A 26,119-nucleotide genomic window follows, 5' to 3' on the forward strand; every position below is an offset into this window, starting at 1 on the left:
AATGTAAATTAGTACAGCCATTGTGGAACACGGTATGGAAGTTCTCAAAAAAAGCTAAAAATAGAACTACCAAATGATCCAGCAATCCCACTACTGGGTGTGTATGCAAAAGAAAGAAAATAGGTATGTCCAAGAGACATCTTCACTCCTAGGCACTATTTATGTCAGCCAACATATGGAATCAACCTAAGTGGCCATCAACAGATAAATAATGAAAATATGGTACAATGGAATACTAGTCAGTCATTAAAAAGTATAAAATCTTGTCATTCATGGCAACATGGATGAGCCTGAAGGATATTTGTTAAATAAGTCAGGCACAGAAAAATAAATACCACATATTCTCACTCACGTGTGGAAGCTTAAAAAGTTGGCAGTATAGAAGTATAGAGTAGAATATTGGCCACTAGAGGCTGAGAAGGGGAAGAAGTGGGGTTATAGAGGTTAGTTAATGATTAAAAATTACAGGATAGGAGGAATAAGTTCTAGTGTTCTATAGCACTGTAGGATGACTCTGGTAAACAATTTTTTGCATTTTTCCAATAACTAGAAGAGAGAATGTTGAATGTTCTCAATACTAAGAAATGATAAATTTTGAAGTGATAGAAGTGCTAATTTTCCTTATGTGATCATTGTACGTTGTATACATGCATCAAAAATCACACTGTACCAAATAAATATGTACAATTATTATGTGTCAATGTTTAAAACAATTTTAAAATAATTAATATAAATGAATGAGTGAACAAATGAGTGGGGTTCTTAAGCAGACTTTGGTTCCCTTCCCCATGCTTGAAAAGTCCTTTTAGGGCCTCAGGTATGACTTAGTTCTCAGATATAGATAAACTAAACTATGGTATCTAAGCAAATAGAAAGTTCATTTTAGGTTTGGGTCAGGTAAAAAGACATGCAGACATAAAAATTAAGAAGAAAACAAGGTTAGGAGACAGGCTGATGTGAACACTTGCTCAGGAAAATGAGTAAAAATATTTTTTCAAAATTTGAAGTTTTGTTTAGCAAAGAAGGGGACTGAGATGTTTGGGTTTTATTATTGACATGAGAGGACAGATTATCATTTAATGCAGACCTGCAGGGTTTTTGTAAGTACACATGATAAATTGGTGGCTTAACAATGAAGATAGAATTTTTAATTTAAAGATTTTAAATTTTAATTTAAAGATTTTCAATCTTTAAAGATTTTCTTCACCTGGGATTAGCATAAAGGAAAATCTTCCTAGCAGGTTACTGAGAACACCTTTTTACTTCAATACATGTCCCCCCACATTTGTTTTCCTTACTCAGAAATTATGTAATATTACACTTAAACAAAAAGTTCCATGTGGAGAAAAAAAGAGATCTGCAATAATATTGAAATATTAATGTCCATGTATCTATTGGATAAAATCATGTAAGACTCCCAAGCATCACCATCATAGAAGGAAGGGATTTTGCCTTTTACAAATGACCCTTTCCAGGGCTCCCTTCATGTCTCTGTTCCTCAGGCTGTAGATGAAGGGGTTCAGCATGGGGGTCACCACAGTGTACATCACAGCCATGACAGTCTCCTTTAGAGTAGAACTATTAGCTGATGAGCAGAAGTAGAGACCAATAACGGTCCCATAGAACAGTGACACCACAGAGAGGTGGGAGCCACAAGTAGAGAAGGCCTTGCAGATACCCTTAGAAGAAGGGACCTTGAGGATGCAGGAGACAATCCGCGCATAGGACCCAAGGATGAGTAGGAATGGGATGACAAGAATCAGCCCTCCCATGATAAATATCACCAATTCATTAACTCGAGTGTCAGAGCAGGCCAGCTTCAGCAGAGCAGACATATCACAGAAAAAGTGGGGGATCACGTTGTCTGCACAAAAACACAACCTGGCCATGAGTAAAGTGTGTAACATGGCATGGAAGGTGGTCAGCACCCAGGACAGCGCCACCAGGGCGAGACAGAGCATGGGGCTCATGATGGCGGTGTAGTGCAGGGGGAAGCAGATGGCCACATAGCGGTCATAGGCCATGGCCACAAGAAGGAAGCTTTCTAGATCTGAAAAATACAAGAAGAAGTACATTTGGGTCAGGCAGTCCACATAGGGGATGGATGGGTCTTGGTTCTGCATGTTCTGCAGCAATCTGGGCACTGTGACCGAGGAAAAGCAGAGGTCAGAGAAGGACAAGTTGCTGAGAAACAAATACATAGGCGTGTGGAGATGGGAGTCCAGTCGAATGAGGACAATGATGAGGAGGTTCCCCAGGAGGGTGGTAAGATACATGGCCAAGAACAGGGCATAGAACAGGTTTTGCTGCTCTGGCTGGATGGGCAGGCCCAGGAGCAGGAACTCTGAGATGCTGGTTTGATTTCGTCCCACCATGCTCTGTCTCCAGTATCTTTAAGAGAATATAATAGGATCCCTTAAAACCGCCAATAAAAATAAATATATTCCTATGATACATTGTCAATAGGTGTTCTTCAGTCATTGATTTCACCATCATTTTCCCTAACAACAATCTGTATATTCAGAGATTTCTATAATTATCTCTATAATTAGAAATGTGCCACATCACAAAATCCACATTACTTTACACACTGATCTCACTTTTGATAACATGTAACAAGACTGACTCCTGCTTTCTTTCTAAAACACTCTTATCTATTAGCTTCCGTGCAATCACACTGGTTTCCTGACACATACTGGCCATTCCTTAACAACTGTTAATGGTTTCTTGTCTAACAGTATCTTATATATTGGTGTTTTCTGGGAATTTTTCCTAAATTCTGTTCTAATTCTACAGATCAAGCCCTGAAAGAGTTCACCTGTCCCTGTGACACTGATTACCGTCTAAACTTCATGGGTAAACCTTTCATCATTAGTACTGTATTACCAGTTGCTTCCTGATTATCTCCCCATGGATCGTGACCATACGCAGCTTAACAGATGCCAGATGAAACTCATCTCACCCTGCCACTCTCCCAATCCGCTCCTCCAGTCGCTCATATCACAGTAAAAGGAATCCACGCTCAAGTCAGAAATCTGGGAGTTTTCTTTCATTCATTTATTTCTCTCAAGATCAACATCTAATCCTAGCAAGTCATATAGATTCTGTACTTCATTCTATTTCTAATTCAACCACTGCTTATCCCAATTGCCACAATCTGCAACAGGCTGATGTCTTTTCTTGTCTGGACTATTGGAATAGTCTCTTACTTCATCTCCCTGCTGCTATGCTCACTAGCCTTCAATCCATTCACACTGTGGCATTCTAAGATAAAAATCTGATCATCATTCTCCTGCTCAGAGTCCTTATGGATTCTCATCATTCTTAAGATACAGGCAAAATTCCTTTCAAGGACGCAAATGATATTCCATTATCTGACCCATGCCTACCTCCACAGCCTCATCTGGTCCCATAGTGACTCTTGCATCAGCATTCTCCAGCAATTCTGGACTTAGAAGTCATAATTTCTTGCCTCCAGACGTTCACACTTGCTGTTCCTTCTGTGTAACATCATCTTCTCTTTGCCTTTTACTTGGCATACCCCTGCTTCTCCTTCAGGTTTATTACATGTCACTGGCTCAGCTCAATCTTCCTTGTCTGCCCAGACCAGGTAAGACCTGCTTCTATGTTTCCACAGCATCCTGTACTCATCCAGCAGCATTCAATGACCTTGATTGCTTGTTTACAGCTGAGTTTCCTACCAAATTTGTAAACTCCATACAGGTAAGGCCATAACTGCCTTCGTGACTGCAGCAAGGCCAGCACCTGGGATGGTGACTGGATATGGCCAATGTTTCATTAGTCTTTGTTAGCTGTCCTTCAAGCTGAGACATACATTCCTCCAACTTTATTTTTTATTTTATTTGAGACAGAGTTTTGCTCTTGCTGCCCAGGCTGGAGTGCAATGGCACGATCTCGGCTCACCACAACCTCCGCCTCCCAGGTTCAAGCAATTCTCCTGCCTCAGCCTCCTAAGTAGCTGGGATCACAGGCATGCGCCACCATGCCCAGCTAATTTTTGTAGTTTTAGTAGAGCCGGGGTTTCTCTATGTTGGTCAGGCTGGTCTCAGACTCATGACCTCAGGTGATCCACCCGCCTCGGCCTCCCAAAGTGCTGGGATTACAGGCGTGAGCCACCGCACCTGGCCCCTCCAACTTTAAAGCAGTCAAATCCCATTGTAGTTAGAATAACTACTCCTATTAAATACTCCCAGAATTAAGAATTCACTAGCCTTAACCATTTAGTGCTAGTTTTGACACTTTATTACAAAATTCTGAGATAAACTTCAGACCTATGGAAAATGTTAGACCATCCAACCACCCTATTCTTTATTTTAAAAAGACAGCCCATTATGCATGTTGACACTGTCATTTTGGTTTTGGTGTTGATGTCTACATGGTTCAGTTACACTGACATGAAGAAATGTATCTGAAAGTTTGTATAGTTTGGGGAGAAAGGGAACGAGGATATCCACCCTTGAGACCTCGCTATACTTCCTCTCCAGATATCCATACCTCAAAACGCCTCTGAGCTAAGAAAGCTGAAGGGTATTAGGGTATATGAGAAGCTCCTTTCCTAGAGGGATGTAGCTGAATCTAACTGCTGGGATTTTCACCCTGCTGCTGCTGTTTAATCTAGCCACATTAACAGGTTTTCACATTTGGACATACTGTGCTAGTACTGCAGGGAAATGGCATCAAGCGAAGTTTCACAAGCCTGTTTTCTCAGAAGGCTGCCTCCTTGGGAAATGAGTGGGACCAATCTCTGGTGTCAAGGGTCTTATTAGAAATTCCAAACCAGAGAGACATCACTTGTGAATGCTGCCACTGATTGGGAATATGCATTTCAACTGCTCCCTCAATAATGCCTCTCATCTTCTTCACCTGGTAAATCTAGACTTCTCAGTCTGGACTGAAAATAAGAATCACGAAGGTCACTGCTTCTAAAACTTTAACTGACATACAAACCACCTGGTGGTCCTGTTAAATGCTGATTTTGATTCAATAGGTCTGGTGTAGGGCCTAATACTCTACATTTCGAAAGTTAAAATTTTACATTTGGTGATGCCAATTCTGCTGTTCTGTGGACCACACTGAGTAGTAAGGACATATAATACATTTTTAAAGTAGAGATTACGGCACCATCCCCCAATAAATGTAATTAGAATCTCTGGAAGGGGCCTTAAGTAAGCTCCTTAAGTAATTCAAATATATGGCCGAGGGCTTGAAATCTCTGTATTAAATGCCTATCTCATAGAGATGTCATTATGTTGAAATCTACAATCATGAGAGAGGACATTGCATACTATTAATGGACACTGTCATTAATAAAAAGATATTAAGTTGTGAACATTAAATCAAAATATTTCTGGAATGTAGAAAACTCTTGAAAGGCAGAGAGGTGGAGAAAAGGAAAGTTATGTCTGAAAAACTATCCTATAGAACATCATACAACTGGGGAAATCAAGACCCTCAGGCTGTAGGGATACTAAGGTACCAGCTTATTCACCCTCCTGCCCAACTTACTCTGTGTCTGAGGTTAACTCCAGGGCCCTGATCCAAAATCCTCCTCCCCTTTATTGGTTGCAACAGCCTTTGTAGTCGTCACCTATGTCTGTACCCACCCTTCTGACATCTCCTTTTCTACCTACCCCTGGCCCTAGGGGACTGTGCATCCCAGAGGAGCCTAGATCCTGGAGGACCTCATTAAAAACAAAGTAATTACACAGGACCTCTCTAGAACAAATCAGCGTAGAGTCCTGCAACAGTGACTGATTACAGCTGCTGATCATACCTTACACCTTACAGTGACTGATTACAGCTGCTGATCCCTTTGGGGAATCACGAGAACGGAGAGAAGCTCAGGGATGGGTGCTCAATCACTGCCTGCTTAGGGAATGGAGAGCATGCCTGTGAGGTTTGGGCCTACATCTTGAGAAGTGAAGAAAAAATGGTTGAAGAAGTCACAGAAGCAAGCAGGGACCAGGCCGTAAATGTCCTAAAATATCTTAAGGGTGTAAGAGTTTAGGTTTTATCCTGTAGACAACAACAAGCCATCAGTGGTCTTTGAATAGAGGACCGCTATGGAAAGACATATGCTTTGGAAATATTTCCAGGTGGCAGAATCTCTCACTATAACCCAACTCCCTGTAAATAGGCCCTAGGAGAGAGAAAAATGGTAACCAACAAGGATCAGACTTCCATGACCCAACCATATACAGATAGAGCGAAAGGACAGGAGTAAGAGAAAAGATGAACTCTTCTGGATCACATTCAATTCTTCCTCAGGCAAATATGGAAAAGTAAATTCACATTTGCAGCCCTTTGAGCTACTTCTAGCTCCTTACCTCTCTAGGAAGACCTTAATAACCGGACACCATCATTATCTCAACCACTCTTCATGTGTCATATTACCTCCTCATACTAGCTTTTCCTTACCCTACAACTGATCACAAGACTACAACTGATCACAAGACCACAACTGACATTTACAACTCCTTCTTCCACAACTATTCCATGTACCCTTTTACATAACTTCAGCTAGATTCAACCCACATTCCTTGTGAGTCTGAATCCTCAGTGTTATTGTTTTTCTTGGGTTTCTATAATAGTGTTCCATTAACTTTTACTAAGTGACAGCTAAAAGAATCCCCTGCATATCAGATATGGTCTTCCCTTTCCTCTTTATGCAGAGAAACACAATTTTCCATTGTTAACTGGGATTGAAGTACCACAGGCAGTACAGTAAACTCCTTTTTTGCCTACTGATTCAGAAACATAAAGAACCAAAATTGCCAAATGGCAGTCTCAACTTTCAGTAGAATGGAACCATGGAAGCACTTCAGGTAAAACATTCCTTCCTTAAGAATTGTATCAGATACTTCTTGTCCACCACTTCAAATCCTCTCAGCCATCTTCTCGTATTCCAGCCACGGTGGCAATAACCAATTCTGCGCAGACTTTGACCAGCTTCACATAGATTCGGTCTGACAGTATTACCTCAAGCCTATTCCGTCTGCTTCTTGTGCCCTGCCATAAGGTTTCTGATTCCATGGAGTGGAAAATCATGGAAAAACAGCCCAATGCTTACACATACACAACCAGAAAGTACAAGGGCATTGTTGCCGTGTTGGTCAACCCTTAAAAACAGGTGCTGGGAGCTTACGCATATATGCCTTAGTCCCTCCTAGTGGTTGCCAACTCAATAAGCCATCCTAGTAACTGGTCTCCCTTCTTCCCTATTTAACACCCCCTCTATTCCTTACTTCTTCACGTGAGGTGAAATTCTCAAACTACTTACAAATAAGACTTTTTCTAAAGTAAGGTCTGTTAATCAACAAAGCCCAAAACTGTGGAGGTAGGGAGCAAAACTTCCGTGGGTACATTAGTTGCTCTAATAATGAGGAAGTCAGCCCTGCTACCACTCCTTGATTTCCAGACTCGTGAATCATGGTTATGGGAGAAACATGATGATATATGGGCTCCTGGTTCAAAGCACACCAACATTTCTGGTACCCCTAATTTTTGTTACTTTGTGAGCTACTTTGTCTCTAGCATTTGCAACAATGCCTGGCACAAAGCAGATTTTCATTAAATATTTGAAGTAATTAAATGAATCGCACAGACTAGCAGTTCCAGAACAATGCTTAATAATAGTACTGACAGTGGGCACACTTGTCTTTTTCCTGATAATGCAAATACTTCTAAAATACCTCTAATATTTCCCCCTTAAGCCCAATGCTGGTTTTTGAGCTAACTCAGATGTATTATTATCCCATATTAAATAAGCATCATCTATTCCTGTTATAGTGAGCATTTTTATCTAGGATGGTTGTGGATTTTAGCAAATATATCATTTTAATAAAAACATTAAAATTACACTGCAAAAACTCCACGTTTAAAAGAATTCAAATACTTTAATTCAACAAGTGAAATACAAGAAAACAGTAGCTATAAAACTATGGAGATGGTAAATTAAGTAATAACAGAAAACCGCTATAATTTATGCTATTTAAACTTCCTTTTATCACTACTTAAGTTTCATTCATCACATTAATATAATACCGCATCTCAACATCTGCAATTTTGACAAATGCCTGGAATGATTTTTGTTCAGAAATAGATGCCGGTCTGACAGAAACACATTTGAAAATGTTCTTTTTCTGGTCATAGTTGCCAACACATCTATGAACTCGGCCTCTAATCAGTCTTGGAAGTTCACGATCCTGTTTTTTAAAAAATGAGTATCAAAAAATTAGTTATTACTTCATCCGAATTTCCATTTTTTTTAGTATTTATATTATCAACTAAACATGTGTCATCTCAAAATGCTGTAAAAATTCCTTCACGTGAGTCAGGGCCCCACTGCTAACAAGACAATGATAGTTATTCACATGGTGCCCTGTAACAGATGAAAGACCCTCAATTGGTAGGGCTTTTACAAGCTAGCAAGTTGTTGCTCATTCAAAGACTGAATGACACATGAAATTACTCACTCTTTTATCAGATTCCCAGGGTTCTACTTTCAGTAGGGAGTAGACTGGGTGATTCAAAACAGCTCATCAGATGACAATTAGGATAGCTGGATGAAATGTTTTGTTAAAAATCTCCTCGTAAGCATCAGAGAGATATCAAGACAGTGAGGAATTACAGAGAACCCCCAGCCCTCATCTAGGATAGTGTGGGAGTCTCAGATGAAACCTGATTTAGGGGGTACTTTCTCCCTGAGATGTCTGCAAATTACAGAAAGGCAGTTCAGAGTCTAAGAAACTGAGCAGAGCTTTCACAGACTTGTATAGTTGGGAAACAAATGGAATCTTAGGCCCCCAAGGAAAAGAGATTCTAGTAACCACTCCCATTCTGACCTGAAGCTTAAGTTGGGACCCAAAAGTTCGATGCCTTTAGAGACAAGTAAATCAGAAAAAGATCAGCAATCTCCAAATCCTCTCAATTATGAATAAAATTAAAGCATTCTGAAATTGCTTTCACTAAATAGTCACAAAAAGCACTAATTATAAGGGGAAAGACTAATGACTGATAAAAGGATCATACGAAAATGAAAAACTTCTGTTTATCAAAAGCCATCATTAAGTGGGAAAAAGCAAATCATGGATATGAGAAAATATTTGCAATGCACATAATGGACAGAAAACTGATTCCCGGAATAGTTTTTTTTAATTCCTAGAATCAGTAAGAAAAAGACAAATAACTCGAGAAGAAAACAGCAAGATGCCTGAACAGATTTTACAAAAAAAGATATCTAAATAGCATATGAAAAGGTATTCCACCTCATTACTCACCAGGGAATTGTAAAGAAATGACATAACACTAAATTGACTCACCAGAATGGTTATAATAAAAAAGATGGACAATACTAAGTGTTGGTAAGAATGCAGAGCAACCACAGCTCTCCCACACTGCCTGTGAGTACTTACATTGACATAATCCTTTGAAAAACGCTTTGGCAATAACTAATGTATTTGAATGTATTTGAATATACACATGCTCTATGACCCAGAAATTTTACTTCTGGGTATACATCAAACAGAAATACATGCAAATGCATAAGAGACATAGATAAGAATGTTCATAGAACATTATGCATAACAGCCAAAAATCCAGAAACCCAAATGCCTACCAACAGTGAAATAGAAAACTGTGGTATATTCATGCAACACAATGTTATACAAAGCAATGTAAATGAGTGAGCTACAGCTACACACAACAATATAGATGAATCTAACAAACATTTTGCCAAATAAAGGAAATCACATATTTAAAAAGACATACTATGTGATACTGTTTTTATAAAGTTCAAAAACAGGCAGAATTAATTGATGACATTAAAAGTCAGGTTAGTGGTTACTTGCAAGTAGAAGACAAAAGGCAGTGAATGGGAAGAAGCACAAAGGTATTTGGGGGGTGATGGCAATGTTCTATTTATTAACCTGGGTGGCACTCACTTTGTGATACTTCATCAAACTGTATGGTTATGATTTTACACTTTTCTGTACATGACAATAACAAAGTTTTTTTAAAAAAACATCAGACAAGATAAAAATAATACACATTCAAGATATTATAGGAATTGACAATTTTCTTGATCACCTACTATGTGTCATGCACTGTATATTCATGTTTCATCATTTAATCTCCTTAACAACCTTTCGAAGTAGGAATTTGTCTCCCCATTTTACAGATTTTTTTAAAAATCTGAAGTTCAAGTAATTTAAGCAGCTTACTTAAGTCATAAAACTAGAAAATGTTGGAGTAAATGCTGGAATCCAAGTCTGATTTCAGAATTGAGGACAGTGTCAGAATTAAGGTCAAACTTTACAAAGTTTATGTAGCTCTTCTACAGCCTCAATGTGTGTAGGTCTATAGCCTCCTTTGCAATCTCCAGACTTCTTTGTCACGAAGCCTCTTCCTTATATCCCAGCTCACTATGCTTTCCCCCAATTTCACAACCACTACCCTTACCCCATCAGTTCCTAATCACTTTGGTAATTATAACTACTTTCAGTTCCCTGAACAAGTGAAGCTCTCTCTTAGCTTCAAGTCTATGCATATGCTGCTCCCTCACCTTAGACTATATCCTTCTTTCCGTCGCCAACACATTTTGGCTTAGTTGATTCTTATTAATCCTTAAAGATCTAGGGTAAGTTACCACCTTCTTTGAAAATCTTTCCCTGATCTGCCCCTTCCTTCTTACCTACTTCTCTAGCACCCTGCACATACCCAGCTCCACCATGCCATTCACCATACCACAGTGTAACATTTCTGTACCATTCTACTTGGGATTACAAACTCTTTGAGAGAAAGAGCCATTCACCATTTATATTCCACTTTATATCCCTCACACCCAGCACAGTACCTGGCACATAGTAGGCTCTTCATATTATACAAATAAACAACTTTCATATCAGAACTAAAATCAAAGTGTTAAAAGTACTAAACTGTTAACAGAATTTAGTTCAACTGAATTATTGCCTGCATGTTTATATTCTGTTGACATAGCTTTGCGAAGAATACTTTAAAAATACTCACGATTTCATAAAAGACACAAGGCAGAGTATTTTTCCCATCCCTCATAAGAAAAGTCTTCGAATAATATGGGCCAGGTGTAACAGCCGAATCAAGAACAGCTAAGCAATATTGAAATGGGAGAAAAAATAAATGTTGGTAAACTGCAAATAAAATTTAACAAAGGGAAGCTGATGTTTAAATAAGTATCCATATCAACCTCTCATAGTTCTATTTATACAGTAATAAAGAAGACATTTTAAGAAGAGAAGATATTTCTCAAGCAGTTTTACAGGTAGGAAAACAAAACTTCTGACTCTCTCCAACTTAGGAACAGATTATATGCCAAGCTCATACAATTGATAATAAATGACCATCTGAAACTTTTTCCTTAGAATGTATAGTATAGAGTGGTTAAATCCCCAGAACAGTCTACAACATTATAATAATAAAATGCACATGTGTAACAAATAAGCATCATAATTTAAAGAAAAAAGAAACATTGAATTAGAATCAGGAGTCATGCATTCAAGTCCCAGGTACCTCAACTTACTAATATTTTGTGACTTTGAGCAAACCGGGTTTTTATTTTTATTATATACGTTTGAGGTATACAGCATATTTTCATATACATACAACATACTTTTATAAACATATAGTGAAATCATTTCTACAGCAAGCAAGTTAACGTATCCATCACCTTCCATAGTTATCCTTTTTGTGTGTGATAAAGCACCTACAATCTACTCTTAGCAAACTTTTAATATACAATACAATAATATTAACCACAGACCTCCTCTGTGCATTAAGCCTCTAGACTTATTCGTCCTCCATAATTGCAAGTTTGTACCCTACGACCTACATCTCCCTATTCCCTCCTTGAATAAATTGTTTAACCACTTTCAAATCTGTTTCTTCCCCTATAAAATGCAAATTGTAATTCATGTTTATCTCAAGAAATTATTATCAAGTGACAGCATTATTCATTTATTTAATAACCATCTACTGAGTACTGGTAGTGGGCATTTGTTATTTTGAGGCTGGCCTCCATTTCTGCTAAAAAGACCCAGATTATCCTTTAGGAAAATTCCATTTTTAGCCATATTATTTGGATAGGATTTGTCCCATCCCCAGATCCAGGAGTGAACTGTGACTGACTTAATCCAATCAGCATATTTTATTGCTCAACTATGTAGTTCAGGATTTCTGCGATGGGCATGTCACCCAGTCAGCAATGGTTATATGCAAAGACTCATTTGTTAGTTTTTAGGAAAGAGCAATGAGAAGAAAAATCTAAGAATATGGCAGTGTGGTATAAGAATGTAGAGTCTACAGAAATTTAACAATCAACTTGCTACCATAAGGGGAGAGTCAGAAGCTTCTGGAGAGACTACAGTGTGGAGCCTTAAGATGAAGCCAACACTATGACAGGCCAGAAGGACGCAGAGAAATCACTGTGTCATCTCTTGAGCAGCTAGATCAAGCTTTGCCTAAAGTCAGAAACCCAGCCACTTTTCAGTTGTGTGAATAATTCTCTATTCGTATTTAAAAATCCATTAAAGTTGTCTCTTTTTTTTTTTGCATGGGGGTGGTTGCAACTGAAAGGGACTTCCTATATACTGTGCAGTATGCTAGACACTAAAGTGCAGTAAAATGAAGCATCTACCTTTGACAAGTTTAGAGTCTAGCCTAGGAGCTCAGGATTATTATAGCACTATGAAAGCTCACCATCACATATAAAAGCATGGATCCCCTTCATTTCTTGACAAGAATGTCTATTGGTGTTTATACCGAGTATTGTGATATTCTTAAAAGGATATTCTGGAGTGAACCTGAACAATTCACCAAAGAGAACCTGGGGAAATGAATGGAATCAGCACGTCCTTTTAATAGGCACAGGTTATTTTTAATATTTACATTCTGTAAATGAGGTAAGAGCCAAAAGCATCCTTCACACAGGAAAAAGCAATTTAGTGGGAAGTTCAACAGGGTTTAAGATCTTTGAAATAAGATGTTCTACCTCTGACGGTATTCTAGCTCTGACAGAAAACTGACATGAAATAGAATACCATCTGCTATTGCAGTTACATGGCTACTGTTAAGATCTGAACAAAATAAGAGCTAAGTCAAGCTTCAACATAGAGTAGTAACAGCCATGCCAACCAGCTAAGAGATATGCTTCAAGCAACATGAGTAGGACTTCATGAAGAATCCCTGAAGTACATGGCAGTTCCAGAGGCCATAGGCATGGAAACCTCCAAAAAGCCAAAAATGAAAACTGAACAAAACCAGCCCAGCCAACACCTTGATTTTAGCACTGTGATACCAAGTATAGAACGCAGTCAAGCCCACATGGACTTCTGATCTACAAAACTTGAGTTAAGAAGTGGGTGTGGTTTTTAGCTGCTAAGTTTCCATTACTTTGTTACACAGCAATTGAAAATGAATACAGTGTGCTTTACTCAAAAAGTCTGAGTCTCTACTGAATCCAATGTCACTTTATATAATAAAGCTTCTTCCTTAATGGTAACAAGAGAGAAACTGGAATCATTTTTAGGTGAAAGTTAAACATGTGAAATGAGTGCACTGATGGAAATCTACATCTATATATACACACATTTATATTTACATTTATTTCTATATATATGTGTGTGTGTATATATATGTAACAGGACAAAAGGAAAAGGAGGAGGCTGTATCAGTTTCCTATTGCTGCTTACAAATTACTACAAATTTAGTGGTCGGCTTAAAACAACATAAAAAGATTATCTTAATAGTTATGGAGGTTAGAAGTCTATAATGAGTCATCAAAGCTGTGTTCCTCTTGGAGGCTCTAGAGTAGAATCTACTTCCTTAACTTTTCCAGCTTCTCGAAGACGCCTGCATTCTTGGCCTCATGGCCCCTCCCTCCATCTTCAAAGTCAGCAAGGTAGCATCTTTCAATGCTTTCCTTGTATAAGGGACCCTTATGATTACATTGAACCCACCCAAATAATACAAGATAATCCTCCCATTTCAAGATCACTAACTTAATTACATCTGCAAAGTCTCTTTTGCCATATAAGGTAGCATTCACAAGTTTTGGTAATTAGAATGTAGACATTTTTAGGGAGCATTATTCTATCTACCACTGGGACTATTATTAGAACTTCAGTTCTTTGAATACACTTTAGGGAGTAGTAAAAATCACACTTTTATTTGGAAGAAAAAGGACTAATCAGACATTAAAACCTGTTGTCCAAAGAGTATTACTCAAGTATTTCTGAAGCATTTTACCTACCTAATACTTCAAAAAGAAGTACAGTTTTCTGTGCATGTTCACGCCAATACTTCATGCTTTCAATAACTGCAGAAATAATTCTTAAAGAATTAGCTTTTTCCTTAAACTGTAACTGAAACAATGAGGTTTCCTTTTGAAAAAATAAGATACATAGCATTAGAAAAATATTTTTTTTCATCATACTCATTTACCTTCTATGTAAAAATTATAAGTCCTTACAATGGACAAGTGTGTAAAAAGAACTACTGAAAATTTTAGTATAGTTACTTCCCTTAAATAAGGCCATCATTACTATATTACCGATGGAGAGAAACCAGGGTGCACTTAAAGACAATTAATCAAGAGGAGAATTATTTATATAGGTATTCATTCACTCATTCATTCATTGAATATTTTAAAGCATCATATGCCAGATCCTGTGACAAATATAGGTAAGGCCATTCCTTTCCCTAATGCATTCACACTCTAGGGGCCTCTAGGGAAGAAGCCAGACATATTCATTCATTTATTTGTTTCAAAAGTGTTTACTGGACACCTACTACATGCCAAACATAGCTATTAAGGAAACATTCATGGACAAAACAGTCAAGATATCTGCTCTTGAAGATTTTATAGTCTAGTGGAGGATTTATAAAATAAATAAACATATAACAGAATGTCAGGAAATGTACTTTTTTTTAAGGAAAAAACACACAAGGTAAACAGAAAGAGAGATGGGGGTTATTATTTTAAGTGAGTTGTTAAATGAGGACAGTGGGAACAGCAAGTATAAAAGCCCCGAGATGGAAATGTTCTTAGCATTTTTGAAGATCAACTAAGAATACAGTGTGTCAAAATACTAATTTTCAAGGGCAGGGGGACACTTTCCTTTGTGAGGGTGAGGGTTGTGAAGAGCATATGATGGGATATTTTTTCAAAACACAAGTAGTTTCTTCCCTCTTCCCCTCCTAACCAAGATTCTAACATGCCTCCTGTTGATGATTATGGCCACAGTAAACCACTGTTACTAAGGTGATTATGTCGTATAATTTTGAGTACAAGGAAACGTAAGATTGAGGACCACTGTGAAACATGCTTTATTAATCTTATTTCCAACAAAAAATAAAACATGCAAAAACAAATTTTACCCCGATGGCTTACTGAAAAGATTGCTTTTTCAGACATATGGGCAGAACAAAAACTAACGACTGTAAGAAGTTGTTACCATTCCTAGGTTGAAAGGACAAGAGGAGAAAATAAAAGTATCAAGCCCAGGAAAGCTATACTCATGAAGGGGCTACATCATGCAGTGACACAGCCACTGCTGGTGATGTAACATTTAAGACAGGAGAAAGTGAGAAAACCCAACTTTTCCTCCCACCCTGTGATTGGTAGTACCAGTGACTCCTGCTGGCTGACCTCTAGCAAAAGCCAGGAAGTAAACAATCTCAGGATGATGCACTACGTAGGACAATTCAGCTTTCCAAAACACAAAGAAGGGCAGGTGAAGAATCAAGTGGGCCAAGGGGCCAGGGAGCAGAGATGAGGAATAACCAGCACACATAATATATAAATAATATTTACAAAGAACAATTAGAGCACTGAGCGTAGAGAGGAAGTACAGTTGAGACACAGGTATAGGGAAGAATATAAACCAAAGCACAGAGTGTATGCTATGTTTAGAGAACTGTGACGAGTCTGAAGTGGCTAAAGCATTGGACAATTAGTAGACTATGAAATATGAGGCTACAAAGGTAAAATAGGGTAAGATCATAAAGCAAAGGTCATAATAAGTTGATCACAAAGAAAACTATGGCCTGAAGTGCAAATCTAACCTGCCATCTGTTTGTGTAAACGTTTGTTGGAGGACAGCCGTGCCCATTCATTTATGTATTGTTTATGGCTGCTTCCAAGTTACAGTGGCAGAGCTGAGTAGTACTGTTGAGTAGCTGTAACAGAGACAGTATGACCCATAAAGCCAAAAATAATACCTGGCCCTTTATAGAAAATGTTTGCTGACCTCTGTTGAAAAGTACTTAGAATGACATATGAAGAGCCTAGGTAACTTCACAAACAATGGATAAACTGTCATTATCCTTAAAATGAGTGTAAAGTGAAAGTCAGAATTGAGTAGAAAACTCTAAAGTTTTAAAGGAAAAGGAGCAGCCATTCACACCCCTAAGAAAATATTTCGGAAACTAACATTCATCCACTTCAATGGAACTTAATATTTATGCCAATCAAGTAATGTATGTCATGGAATTTATTTCAGGTGCTCTTATCTCTGTAGTTTTCTAAATATTTACCTCCTATTTTTTAAAACGTAAATAAATCATTAATTGATATTTAAACATTTACCTTCAGAGTGTTGTCTTCTGGAATATCATCCAACATTTGTTTCTTATATTGATTTTGTTGAAAATTGGGCTTAAATGTCTGTAATGCACTGTTTTTGTCTAGCCCTCTCATTGTGGAGCCAGATATTTTTGATGAATGTGTTTGTCTGAATAGCTCGGTTTCTTTGTTGCGAGGTAAGTTAGGAGGTTCGAGTATTCCGAATTGTTTTTGTTGTTGAGCTCCCGAACTCATTGGACAAGAATTCTTTCCATCATTTGCCACTAAGTTTGTTCGTTTACATTGAGGCTTAAAATCATTTTTATTCCAAGTTTTCAAGCTGGTATTTTTGTTGTTATCTCTGTAGCTGTAATAGTGCAAAAAAAGAAAAAAAAAGAAAAAAAAAAGAAAAAAAAAGCATTTGTTTCTATATGGTTTCTTAATTACAAAAAAAATTAATGAAAAATTCATTTATATGGCAATTTATGATTTAGAAAGCACTTTATTACTAACTACTTAGAAATTCCAAATACATCACAACAACCCTACAATGTATTATTACCCTCTTTCCAGATGAGAAGACTGATCCTTAATGAGGAATTAACTTGTCCAAAGTCATACAGGAAATTACTCACAAGTCTAGAACCGAGGAAATACAAGATCTCCCAGCTCGGAGTCTAGTACTACAAAGTGTATTTTTAAATGATAGCATCCTTCATATGATAGTAGTTGTATCCAAGTGGTAAGATTTTGAAGGCATTTGTATGCTTCTTTATATATTCAATTTTAAAATTTTCTACAAAGTAAAATTTTAAGAAGTTAAACTGTGGCTTAGCAATGATTTTAAATCACAAGGAGAATACATATAAGCAGGAATAGATAGCTATTAATATTTGATTCGAAATTTTGTGGCTTTAATGCGTACCTTAAAAGCCCTATAATGAATCTGGTACAGCATTTGCCAGCAACACTAAGTGTGTTATATCAGTTGACCAGAACATTATGCTAGATGCTAATGAGGCCAAAATCAAAAGCATAACTTCTGAGCAGCCTAGTTAGAAGTTCCACAGGAAACGAACTAGCTCAAGTCACAAATCACAAATTCTTTATTTATTTTTCTTTTTTCTCGGAAACAGGGTCTCGCTCTGTCACCCAGGCTGGAGTGTAATGGCGAGAACACAGCTCACTCTAGCATCAATCTCCCAAGCGCAAGCGATCCTCCCACCTCAGCCTCCTGAGTAGCTGGAACTACAGGTGAGTGCCACTATGCCCAGCTAATTTTTGTTATTTTTTGTAGAGACAGGGTTTCACCATGTTGCCCAAGCTGGCCACAAACTCGTGGGCTCAAGTGATCCACCTCCTTGGCCTCCCAAAGTGCTGGGACTAGAGGCGTAAGCCACCACTCCCAGCCCACAAATTCTTAATTCTCAGGAATTTTCCTGGAAATACCACAAGTATCACAAGAGGGCAACCAATACAACCCATCCCTTTTTTAGGTAAATAATCCAAAAAGAGGTTTAGGTGCACTACTGACCAGGAACAAATCCAAGTTTTATGAGGCCTGAAGTTTGTATAATTTGGGAAACACTATTAATCGGGTACAAAGTTAGTATAAAATAATGAGAAAAGCAAGCACAATTACAACTTAAATTATAAACACCACAAACATCACGATACCCAGAAAAAAAATATTAGAATTATTAACTGCCTGATACTCCTTTATAGAAATTTTTTCCTACACTGAACACTTCTTCATACGACAATAATTCTGTAATGTTTTTGGACTCAAGCCAGTCTCAAACCCATGGGCACAAGTGATTCTCCTGCCTCAACCTCCGGAGTAGTTGGCACTACAGGTACCATCACACGCAACAATTTTGTAATTTTATTTTCAATAAAGAGAACAGAAACACAATTTTGTCTTTGCTCTCTCCCATGGTTATAGAAATTACTTGTATTATTCATAGTCTAGAAAAATTTATTTCAGCTTTACAACTGTCTATTGCTAACAGCACATTTGTAGTAATGCCAAAGATCACTGATCACAGATCATCATAACAGATATAATAACAATGAAAAGGTTTGAAATATTGCAAGAAATACCAAAATGTGACATAGAAACATGAGGCGAGCACATGCTGTAGGAAAAATGGCACCAACAGACTTGCTCAGTGCAGGGTCACCACAGACCTTCTGCTTGTGAAGAATGCAGTGTGTGTGACGTGCAGTAAAGCACAGTGCAATATAGGAGGTGTAACTATATGAAGAGTGGCCGAGTGGATTAAAGATCCAACTATATGCTGTCTACAATGAACTCAGTTTAGATTCAAAGACACATAAAAGCTGAGAATAAAGGGATGGAAAAAGATATTCCATGCAAATGGCAACGAAAAGAAAACAGGGCTGGCTAAGTTTATGTCAGACAAAATACACTTCAAGTTAAAAGTTGTCTCTAAAAACAAAGAAGGTCATTATATAATGATAAATGAGTGAATTCAATAGCAAGATATAAAAATTGTGAATATAAATACATCCAATATCAGAGCACCTAAATATATAAAGCAAATATTGACAAATCTAAAAGGAAAAATTGACAGCAACATAATAAAAAGAAAGCTCAATACTCCACTTTTAATAATAGATAAATCATCCAGACATAAAAATCAATAAACAGTGAACTTGAACAACACTATGGCTCAAATGGACCCAAAAGACATATATAGAATTTGCCAACCAACAGCAGAAGACTACACATTCTTCTCAAGCACAGATGGAACTTTCTCAAGGATAACTCACATGTTAGCTCACAAAATCAGACTTAACACATTTAAGAAGATCAAAATCATACCGAGTATCTTTTCTGACCATAATGGTATAAAACTAGAAATCAATAAGTGCTAGAAAATGGAAAAACTAGCCGGGCTTGGTGGCTTACGCCTGTAATCCCAGCACTTTGGGAGGCCAAGGCAGACAGATCACAAGGCCAAGAGATCGAGACCATCCTGGCTAACACAGTGAAATCCCATCTCTACTAAAAATACAAAAATTAGCTGGGTGTGGAGGCAAGCACCTGTAGTCCCAGCTACTTGGGAGGCTTAGGCAGGAAAATCACTTGAACCCAGAAGGCGGAGATTGCAGTGAGCCAAGATCACGCCACTGAACTCCAGCCTGGGCGACAGAGCGAGACTCCATCTCAATTTAAAAAGAAAAGAAAATGGAAAAATTCACAAGTACAACAACACACTCTTGAACAACCATTGATCAAAGAGGGACTTTAAAAAGGAAATTTTAAAATTATCTTGAGACAGAAACAAAGCATGACATACCAAAACTTATGGGAAAGCAAAAGCAGTACTAAGGGCAGTTTATAGCAATAAATGTGTAAGTGGAAATAAAAAGATCTCAAATAAGCATCCTAACTTCACACTTAAAGGACTTCGAAAAAGAATAACAAACTAAGCCTAAAATAAGCATATAAAGGAAACAATAAGACTAGAGTAGAAATAAATAAAATAGAGAATAAAAAAAAAAAAAGCAAAACTGGGACCGGGCGAGGTGGCTCACACCTGTAATCCCAGCACTTTGGGAGGCTGAGGCAGGCGGATCACAAGGCCAAGAGATCGAGACCATCCTGGCCAACATGGTGAAACCCCATCTCTACTAAAAATATAAAAATTAGCTGGGCATGGTGGCGCAGGCCTGTAGTCCCAGCTACTCAGGAGGCTGAGACAGGAGAATTGCCTGTACCCGGTAGGCGGAGGTTGCAGTGAGCCGAGATCGTGCCACTGCACTCCAGCCTGGCAACAGAATGAGACTCCATCTCAAAAAGAAAAAAAGAAAGAAAGAAAAAGAAAAACTAAGAGCTTATTTTTTTGAACAGATAAAGTCAACCGCCCCTTACATAGACTAAAAAAAGAAAAGATTTAAATAAATGAACGAGGAGACACAAAATGGATTTCTCAGAAATAAAAAAGATAATAAGGGACTATTATGAACATTATATGACAATAAATTGGGTAACACAGAAGAAATGGATAAATACCTAGAAATAAGCAACTTGCCAAGATTGAATCAAGAAGAGGTAGAAAGCCAAAACAGACCAATAATAAGGAGATTAAAGAAGTAATCAAAAACCTCTCTAACAAAGAAAAACCCAGGACCAGATGACTTCACAGTGAATTCTATTAAACATTCAAAGAGAAATTAATACCAATCTTCTTAAATTATTTCATAAAACAAGAGAGAATACTTCCAAATTCATTTTATGAGACTAGCATCGCTCATATCAAAATCAAACAAAGACACTGCTAGAAAACTGCAGGCCAGTATCACTAAAGAACATAGATGCAAAAATCCTCAATAAAATACTAGCAAGGCAAATTCAACAGCACATCAAAAAATCACCTATCAAGAACTCTGCTCACTACATGGGTGAGGTGATAGGATCCATACTTCAAACCTTAGCATCACACAATATTCCCATGTAACAAATCCTATGTACCCCTTATATTTAAAGTGAAAGTTGAAATCTTTTTTTAAAAAATTATACACCATGACCAACTGGGATTTATTTTTGGGATGCAAGGTTGCTTTAACATACGCAAATCAATCAATGTTATACACCACAGTAGCAGAATTAAAGATAAAAATAGATGCAGAAAAAGCATCTGACAAAGTTCAACATCCATTCAGTTTACTCTAAAAAAAATAGGTATAGAAGGAACATACTCCAACACAATAAAGGTCATCTGCAAAATTCCCACAGCTAACATCACAATGGGGGAAACTGAAAGGTTTTTTTAAAGATCCAGTACAAGGCAAGGATGCCCACTCTTACCACTTCTATTCAAACATAGTTACAGGCTGGGCATTCTAAATCTGAAAATCCAAAACTCGAAATGCTCCAAAATTTGAAACTTTTTAAGCAACAACAAGATGCTCAATGGAAATGATCATTAAAGCATTTCAGAGTTTGAATTTTCAGATTTAGGATACTCAACTGGTAGGTATTCTGCAAATATTCCAAACCCCAAAAAAATCTGAAACATTTCTGATCCCAAATATTTCAGATAAGGAATACTCAACTAGTCTTGGAAGTCCTAGCCAATCAATTAGCCAAGAAAAGGAAATAAAAGGAGTGCAAATTGGAAAGGATGAAGTAAATGTCTCTGTTTGCAGATGACACGATCCTGTATGTCGAAAACCCTAAAAATTCCATTAAAAAACTGTTAGAACTAAAAAATGAATTCAGTAAAGTTTCAGGATACGAAATCAACATACAAAAATCAGGAGCATTTCTTTACACCAACAATAGATATCCCAAAAGGAAACCAAGAGAATGATCCCATTTACAATAACACCAAAAAGAATAAAATACTTAGGAACATATAACCAAGGTGGAAAAACGTCTGTACACTAAAAAGTATAAAACACTGATTAAAAAAAAAAAAAAAAAACACTGAAGACAAAATAAATGAAAAATCCTGTGTCATGGAATTGAAGAATTAATACTGTTAAATGTCTAAACTACCCAAAGTGATCTACAGACTCAATACAATCCCTATCAAAATTTCAACGATATTTTCCACAGAAATAGAAAAAACAATCCTAAAATTCATATGGACCCACAAAAGACTCTGAATAGCCAAAACAATCTTGAGAAAGAACAAAGCTGCATCCATCACACTTTCTGATTTCAAGTTATACCGAAAAGCTATAGTAATCAAAACAGTGTGGTACTGGTATTAAAACAGGCACACAGACCAACAGAACAGAGTAGAGAGTCCAGAAATAAACCCATACATTTACATTTAATTGATTTTCAACAAAAGTGAGACGAACACACAATGGGATAAAAGTCTCTGCCATAAACAGTATTGGAAAAACTGGATATCCAGATGCAGAAGAATGGAACTGAACCCTTACCTTACACCGTATACAAAAATCAACTCAACCATGGATTAAAGACTTAAACCAAGTAGGAACCGAAACCATAAAACTCTTAGAAAAAAATGTAGGGAACAAACTCCTTGACATTGGTCTTGCAAATGACTTCTTTTAATATGACACCAAAAGCACAGTCAACAAAAGCAAAAATAAATATTTGAGAACTACATCAAACTAAAAAGCTTCTGCACAGTAAAGGAAATAATCAACAGAGTGAAAAAGCAACCTATAGCACAGGAGGAAATGTTGGCAAACTATATAACTGATAAGTAGTTAACATCCAAAATATTTAAGGAATTCACAGAACTCAGTAACAAAAAAACAACACAATTTAAAGATGGGCAAAGAACCTAAATAGACATTTTTCTAAAGAAGACACACAGATGGCCAATAGGTATATAAAAAGGTGCTCAACATCACTAATCATCAGGAAAATGCAAATCAAAACTACAATGATATATTATCAATTCACACTTGTTAGGACAGCTGTCATCAAAAATTCAAAAGATAACAAGTGTTGGCGAGGGTGCAGATAAAAGGCAATCCTTGTACACTCTTGGTGGAAATGAAACTTGGTAGAGCCATTATGAAAAACAGTATGGAAGTTCCTCAAAAAAATTAAAAACAGAACTACTATATAATCTAACAATCCCACTTCTGGAGATACATCCAAAGGAAATGAAATTAGTATCTCAAAGAGATATCTCCATTTCCAGATTCATTGCAGTATTATTCACAATAGCCAAGAGGGCCAGGCACGGTGGCTCACACCTGTAATCCTAGCACTTTGGGAGGCCGAAGCAGGTGGATCACATGAGGTCAGGAGTTCAAGACCAGCCTGGCCAACATGGTGAAACCCCATCTCTACTAAAATACAAAATTAGCCAGGCATAGTGGCACATGCATATAATCCCAGCTACTCGAGAGGCTGAGGCAGAAGAATCACTTGATCCCAGGAGGCGGAGGTTTCAGTGAGCCGAGACCACACCATTGCACTCACATTGTCTTGTTGCCATTGCCTGGGCAACAAGAGCAAAACTTCGCCCAAAAAAAAAAAAATTCCAAGATATGTAAACAATGTAAGTGACAGATAAATGGACTAAAAAATGTATCATAAAGAGATAACGGAATACTATTCAGACATTAAAAAGAAGTAAATCCTGCCATTTGTGACAACATGGATGAACCTAGAGGATGTTATGCTAAGTGAAGTAAGTCAGACACAGAAAGAAAAATACTATATGTGCTTACTTATATGTGGGATCTTTACAAATCAAACTCATAGAAGCACAAAGTAGAATAGTGGTTACCAGGGGTGAAGAGGCGGGAGAAATAAGGTGATATCAGTCAAAGGGTACAAAGTTTCAGTTACGTAGAATGAGTAAATTCTAGAGATCTAATGTAGAGCACGAGGACTATAGTTAATAATACTGTGTTATACAGATGAAAATCGTTTAGAAGGTAGATCTTAAGTGTTCTCATACAAGAAAAAGATGGTAATTATGTGAAGAGATGGATATATTAATTAGCCTGACTGAAATCAGGTCACTATGTATATGCACATTAAAATATCAGGTTGTACACCCTAAATATATATATAAATTAAAAAAAAAAAAAAAAAAAAACACTTTTTTTGAAACAGGTTCTCACTTTGTCACCCAGGCTGGAGGGCAGTGGCAGGATCCCAGCTCACTGCAAACTCTGCCTCCCAGGTTCCAGCGATTCTCCTGCCTCAGCCTCCCAAGTAGCTGGGATTACAGGCATGTGCCACCACACCTGGCTAATTTTTGCATCTTTTTGGTAGAGACGGGGTTTCACCCGTTGGCCAGGCTGGTCTCAAACTCCCGACCTCAAGTGATCCGTCCGCCTCTGACTCCCAAATTGCTGGGATTACAGGTGTGAGCCACCGCATCCAGCCCTAATTAAAATTTAAGATAACAATAGAAATACAATATTCAACTGCAGTCAGAACTGTAGCAAGGATGAGATTGTCAAGAGAGTGTTCCAGACGCAAACGGAGTCCAAAAGAAAATATTCCTCATACCTTTGGCCATCCTGAGCAAGTTGAAGGAGACCTAAAAGTTTAAAAATTTAGTTACATGGATATTGGGGGCCTGCCACCTCCTTTTATGAATTACTGACTTAAGTTATATACTATTTTAGATCATTAAACTTTTATAATAGATCTGTGTAACAAGAATGGTTGAAAGACATGATGTGTAATAGGAAAACAATTCTGGGTGTATCAGAGCAATAGGCATTCTAAGTATTCCACACACAAGCATGTTAGATAAATTCATATATTTGTAAAATCCTTAATCAAGGGTTTTCGTGGTAGTGATAGACAAGACAGCACAAAGTTACATAAATACATCAGAACTGTATGTTTTATGTACAATATATATTGAGTACTGAAGGAACCTCAGATATCATCTAGTTCAACTTCTTTCCCATGGATAAAGACATAAGACTCAAAAAAGGTGAAATGGTTTGGTTTTTTCTGTTCAAAAATAAATTAATGGTTAACTCTGGATCAGTGCAACTATGAATAATTTTCTTTTTCCTTTTTTCTAGAATTATTCTATTATTTTCATAATGAGAATAGTAAGTTATTTTAGAAAAAAAAATCCTTATCTTCTGTTAAAATTTATGCATTTACCTGAACTCGTTTGCCAGGTTGTGTTCAGTTCTCAGTTTCTAAAGCCTTCATCTCACCGAGTATAATAGTGTATGCCTGTAATCCCAGCACTTTGGGAGGCTGAGGTGAGGGAATAGCTTGAGCCCAGGAGTTCACGACCAGCCTAGGCAACATAGCAAGACCTCGTTTCTACTAAAAATTTAAAAATTAGCCAGGCATGGTGGTGCAAACCTATAGTCAGTCCCAGCTACTCAGGAGGCTGAGGTGGGAAGATTGTTTAAGCCCAGGAGTTCAAGGTTGCAATGAGCTATGATCATGCCATTGCACTCCAGCCTGGGCAACATGGCAAGGTCCAGTCTCAAAAAAAAAGATTAAAAATGTTAAAAGTCCTCATATCACCTCAATCCCTCAACTGAGATGTCTTAACTACTAAGTAAGTACAAGCTCAATGTCTCCTCAGAGTCTAAAGCCAATTGTAAGAGCTTTAGCAAAGAAACTTATCCTTACTAATCTTACTAATTGTCCATATCCTAATTCTGGTGAATGAAATATATATTGATAATGTGTCTAATAACACAGTATCTATAAGAATAGGAGTGTACTTTGCTCTTGAAAACTCCATGTCCCAAGAAAGTCTAGACTAGGCTGCCAGAAACAACATAGGATGGCCAGTTAAACCTGAATTTCAAATAAGTAACAAATTTTTGGTATAAGTATGTCCCAAATATTGGCTGTGACACATACTAAAAAATTCCTGATTACCTGAAATTCAGATTTAACTGGGCATCCTTTATTTTTATTTGCTAAATCTGGCAACTCTACCTGGACTCTAAACCTGAGGATTAGACCTTTAACCGGTTCAAAAAACCTTCAGCAGATTACCAACTGCCTGCATGGATTTTTAAATGTTCTCTACTCCT

The 26,119-nt window shown here is 37.4% G+C and overlaps 2 protein-coding genes across 9 annotated transcripts in view; both read right to left on the reverse strand.

Annotated features, from left to right (window-relative positions):
- Positions 1–1,430: 1,430 nt before the first annotated feature.
- Positions 1,431–2,406, reverse strand: LOC112609876 (olfactory receptor 1E2). Its single transcript, XM_025363063.1, has one exon. It carries the CDS (start codon positions 2,373–2,375, stop codon positions 1,431–1,433), a length of 945 nt encoding a protein of 314 aa, XP_025218848.1. The 5' UTR covers positions 2,376–2,406.
- A 5,484-nt stretch (positions 2,407–7,890) lies between these two features.
- The window catches only part of SPATA22 (spermatogenesis associated 22), a 68,948-nt gene continuing 50,719 nt past the window's right edge, over positions 7,891–26,119 (reverse strand). For 7 of the 8 annotated variants that reach the window (XM_025362920.1, XM_025362919.1, XM_025362916.1 and 4 more), the window contains 4 exons: positions 16,640–16,982; positions 14,303–14,432; positions 11,047–11,144; positions 7,891–8,225 (listed from right to left, as the gene is read on the reverse strand). In XM_025362920.1, the coding sequence (XP_025218705.1) occupies positions 8,034–8,225; positions 11,047–11,144; positions 14,303–14,432; positions 16,640–16,982 (763 nt within the window). In that variant the 3' untranslated portion in view covers positions 7,891–8,033. The remainder of the gene's footprint in view (positions 8,226–11,046; positions 11,145–14,302; positions 14,433–16,639; positions 16,983–26,119) is intronic. The other variant, XM_025362922.1, reaches the window with a different exon arrangement.

This window comes from Theropithecus gelada, chromosome 16 (assembly GCF_003255815.1).
Source record: "Theropithecus gelada isolate Dixy chromosome 16, Tgel_1.0, whole genome shotgun sequence".
Taxonomy (NCBI): domain Eukaryota; kingdom Metazoa; phylum Chordata; class Mammalia; order Primates; family Cercopithecidae; genus Theropithecus; species Theropithecus gelada.

Excerpts from the sequence above, each read along its gene's own strand:
- LOC112609876 (XM_025363063.1), bottom strand. The coding sequence starts at position 2,375 with ATGGTGGGACGAAATCAAACCAGCATCTCAGAGTTCCTGCTCCTGGGC.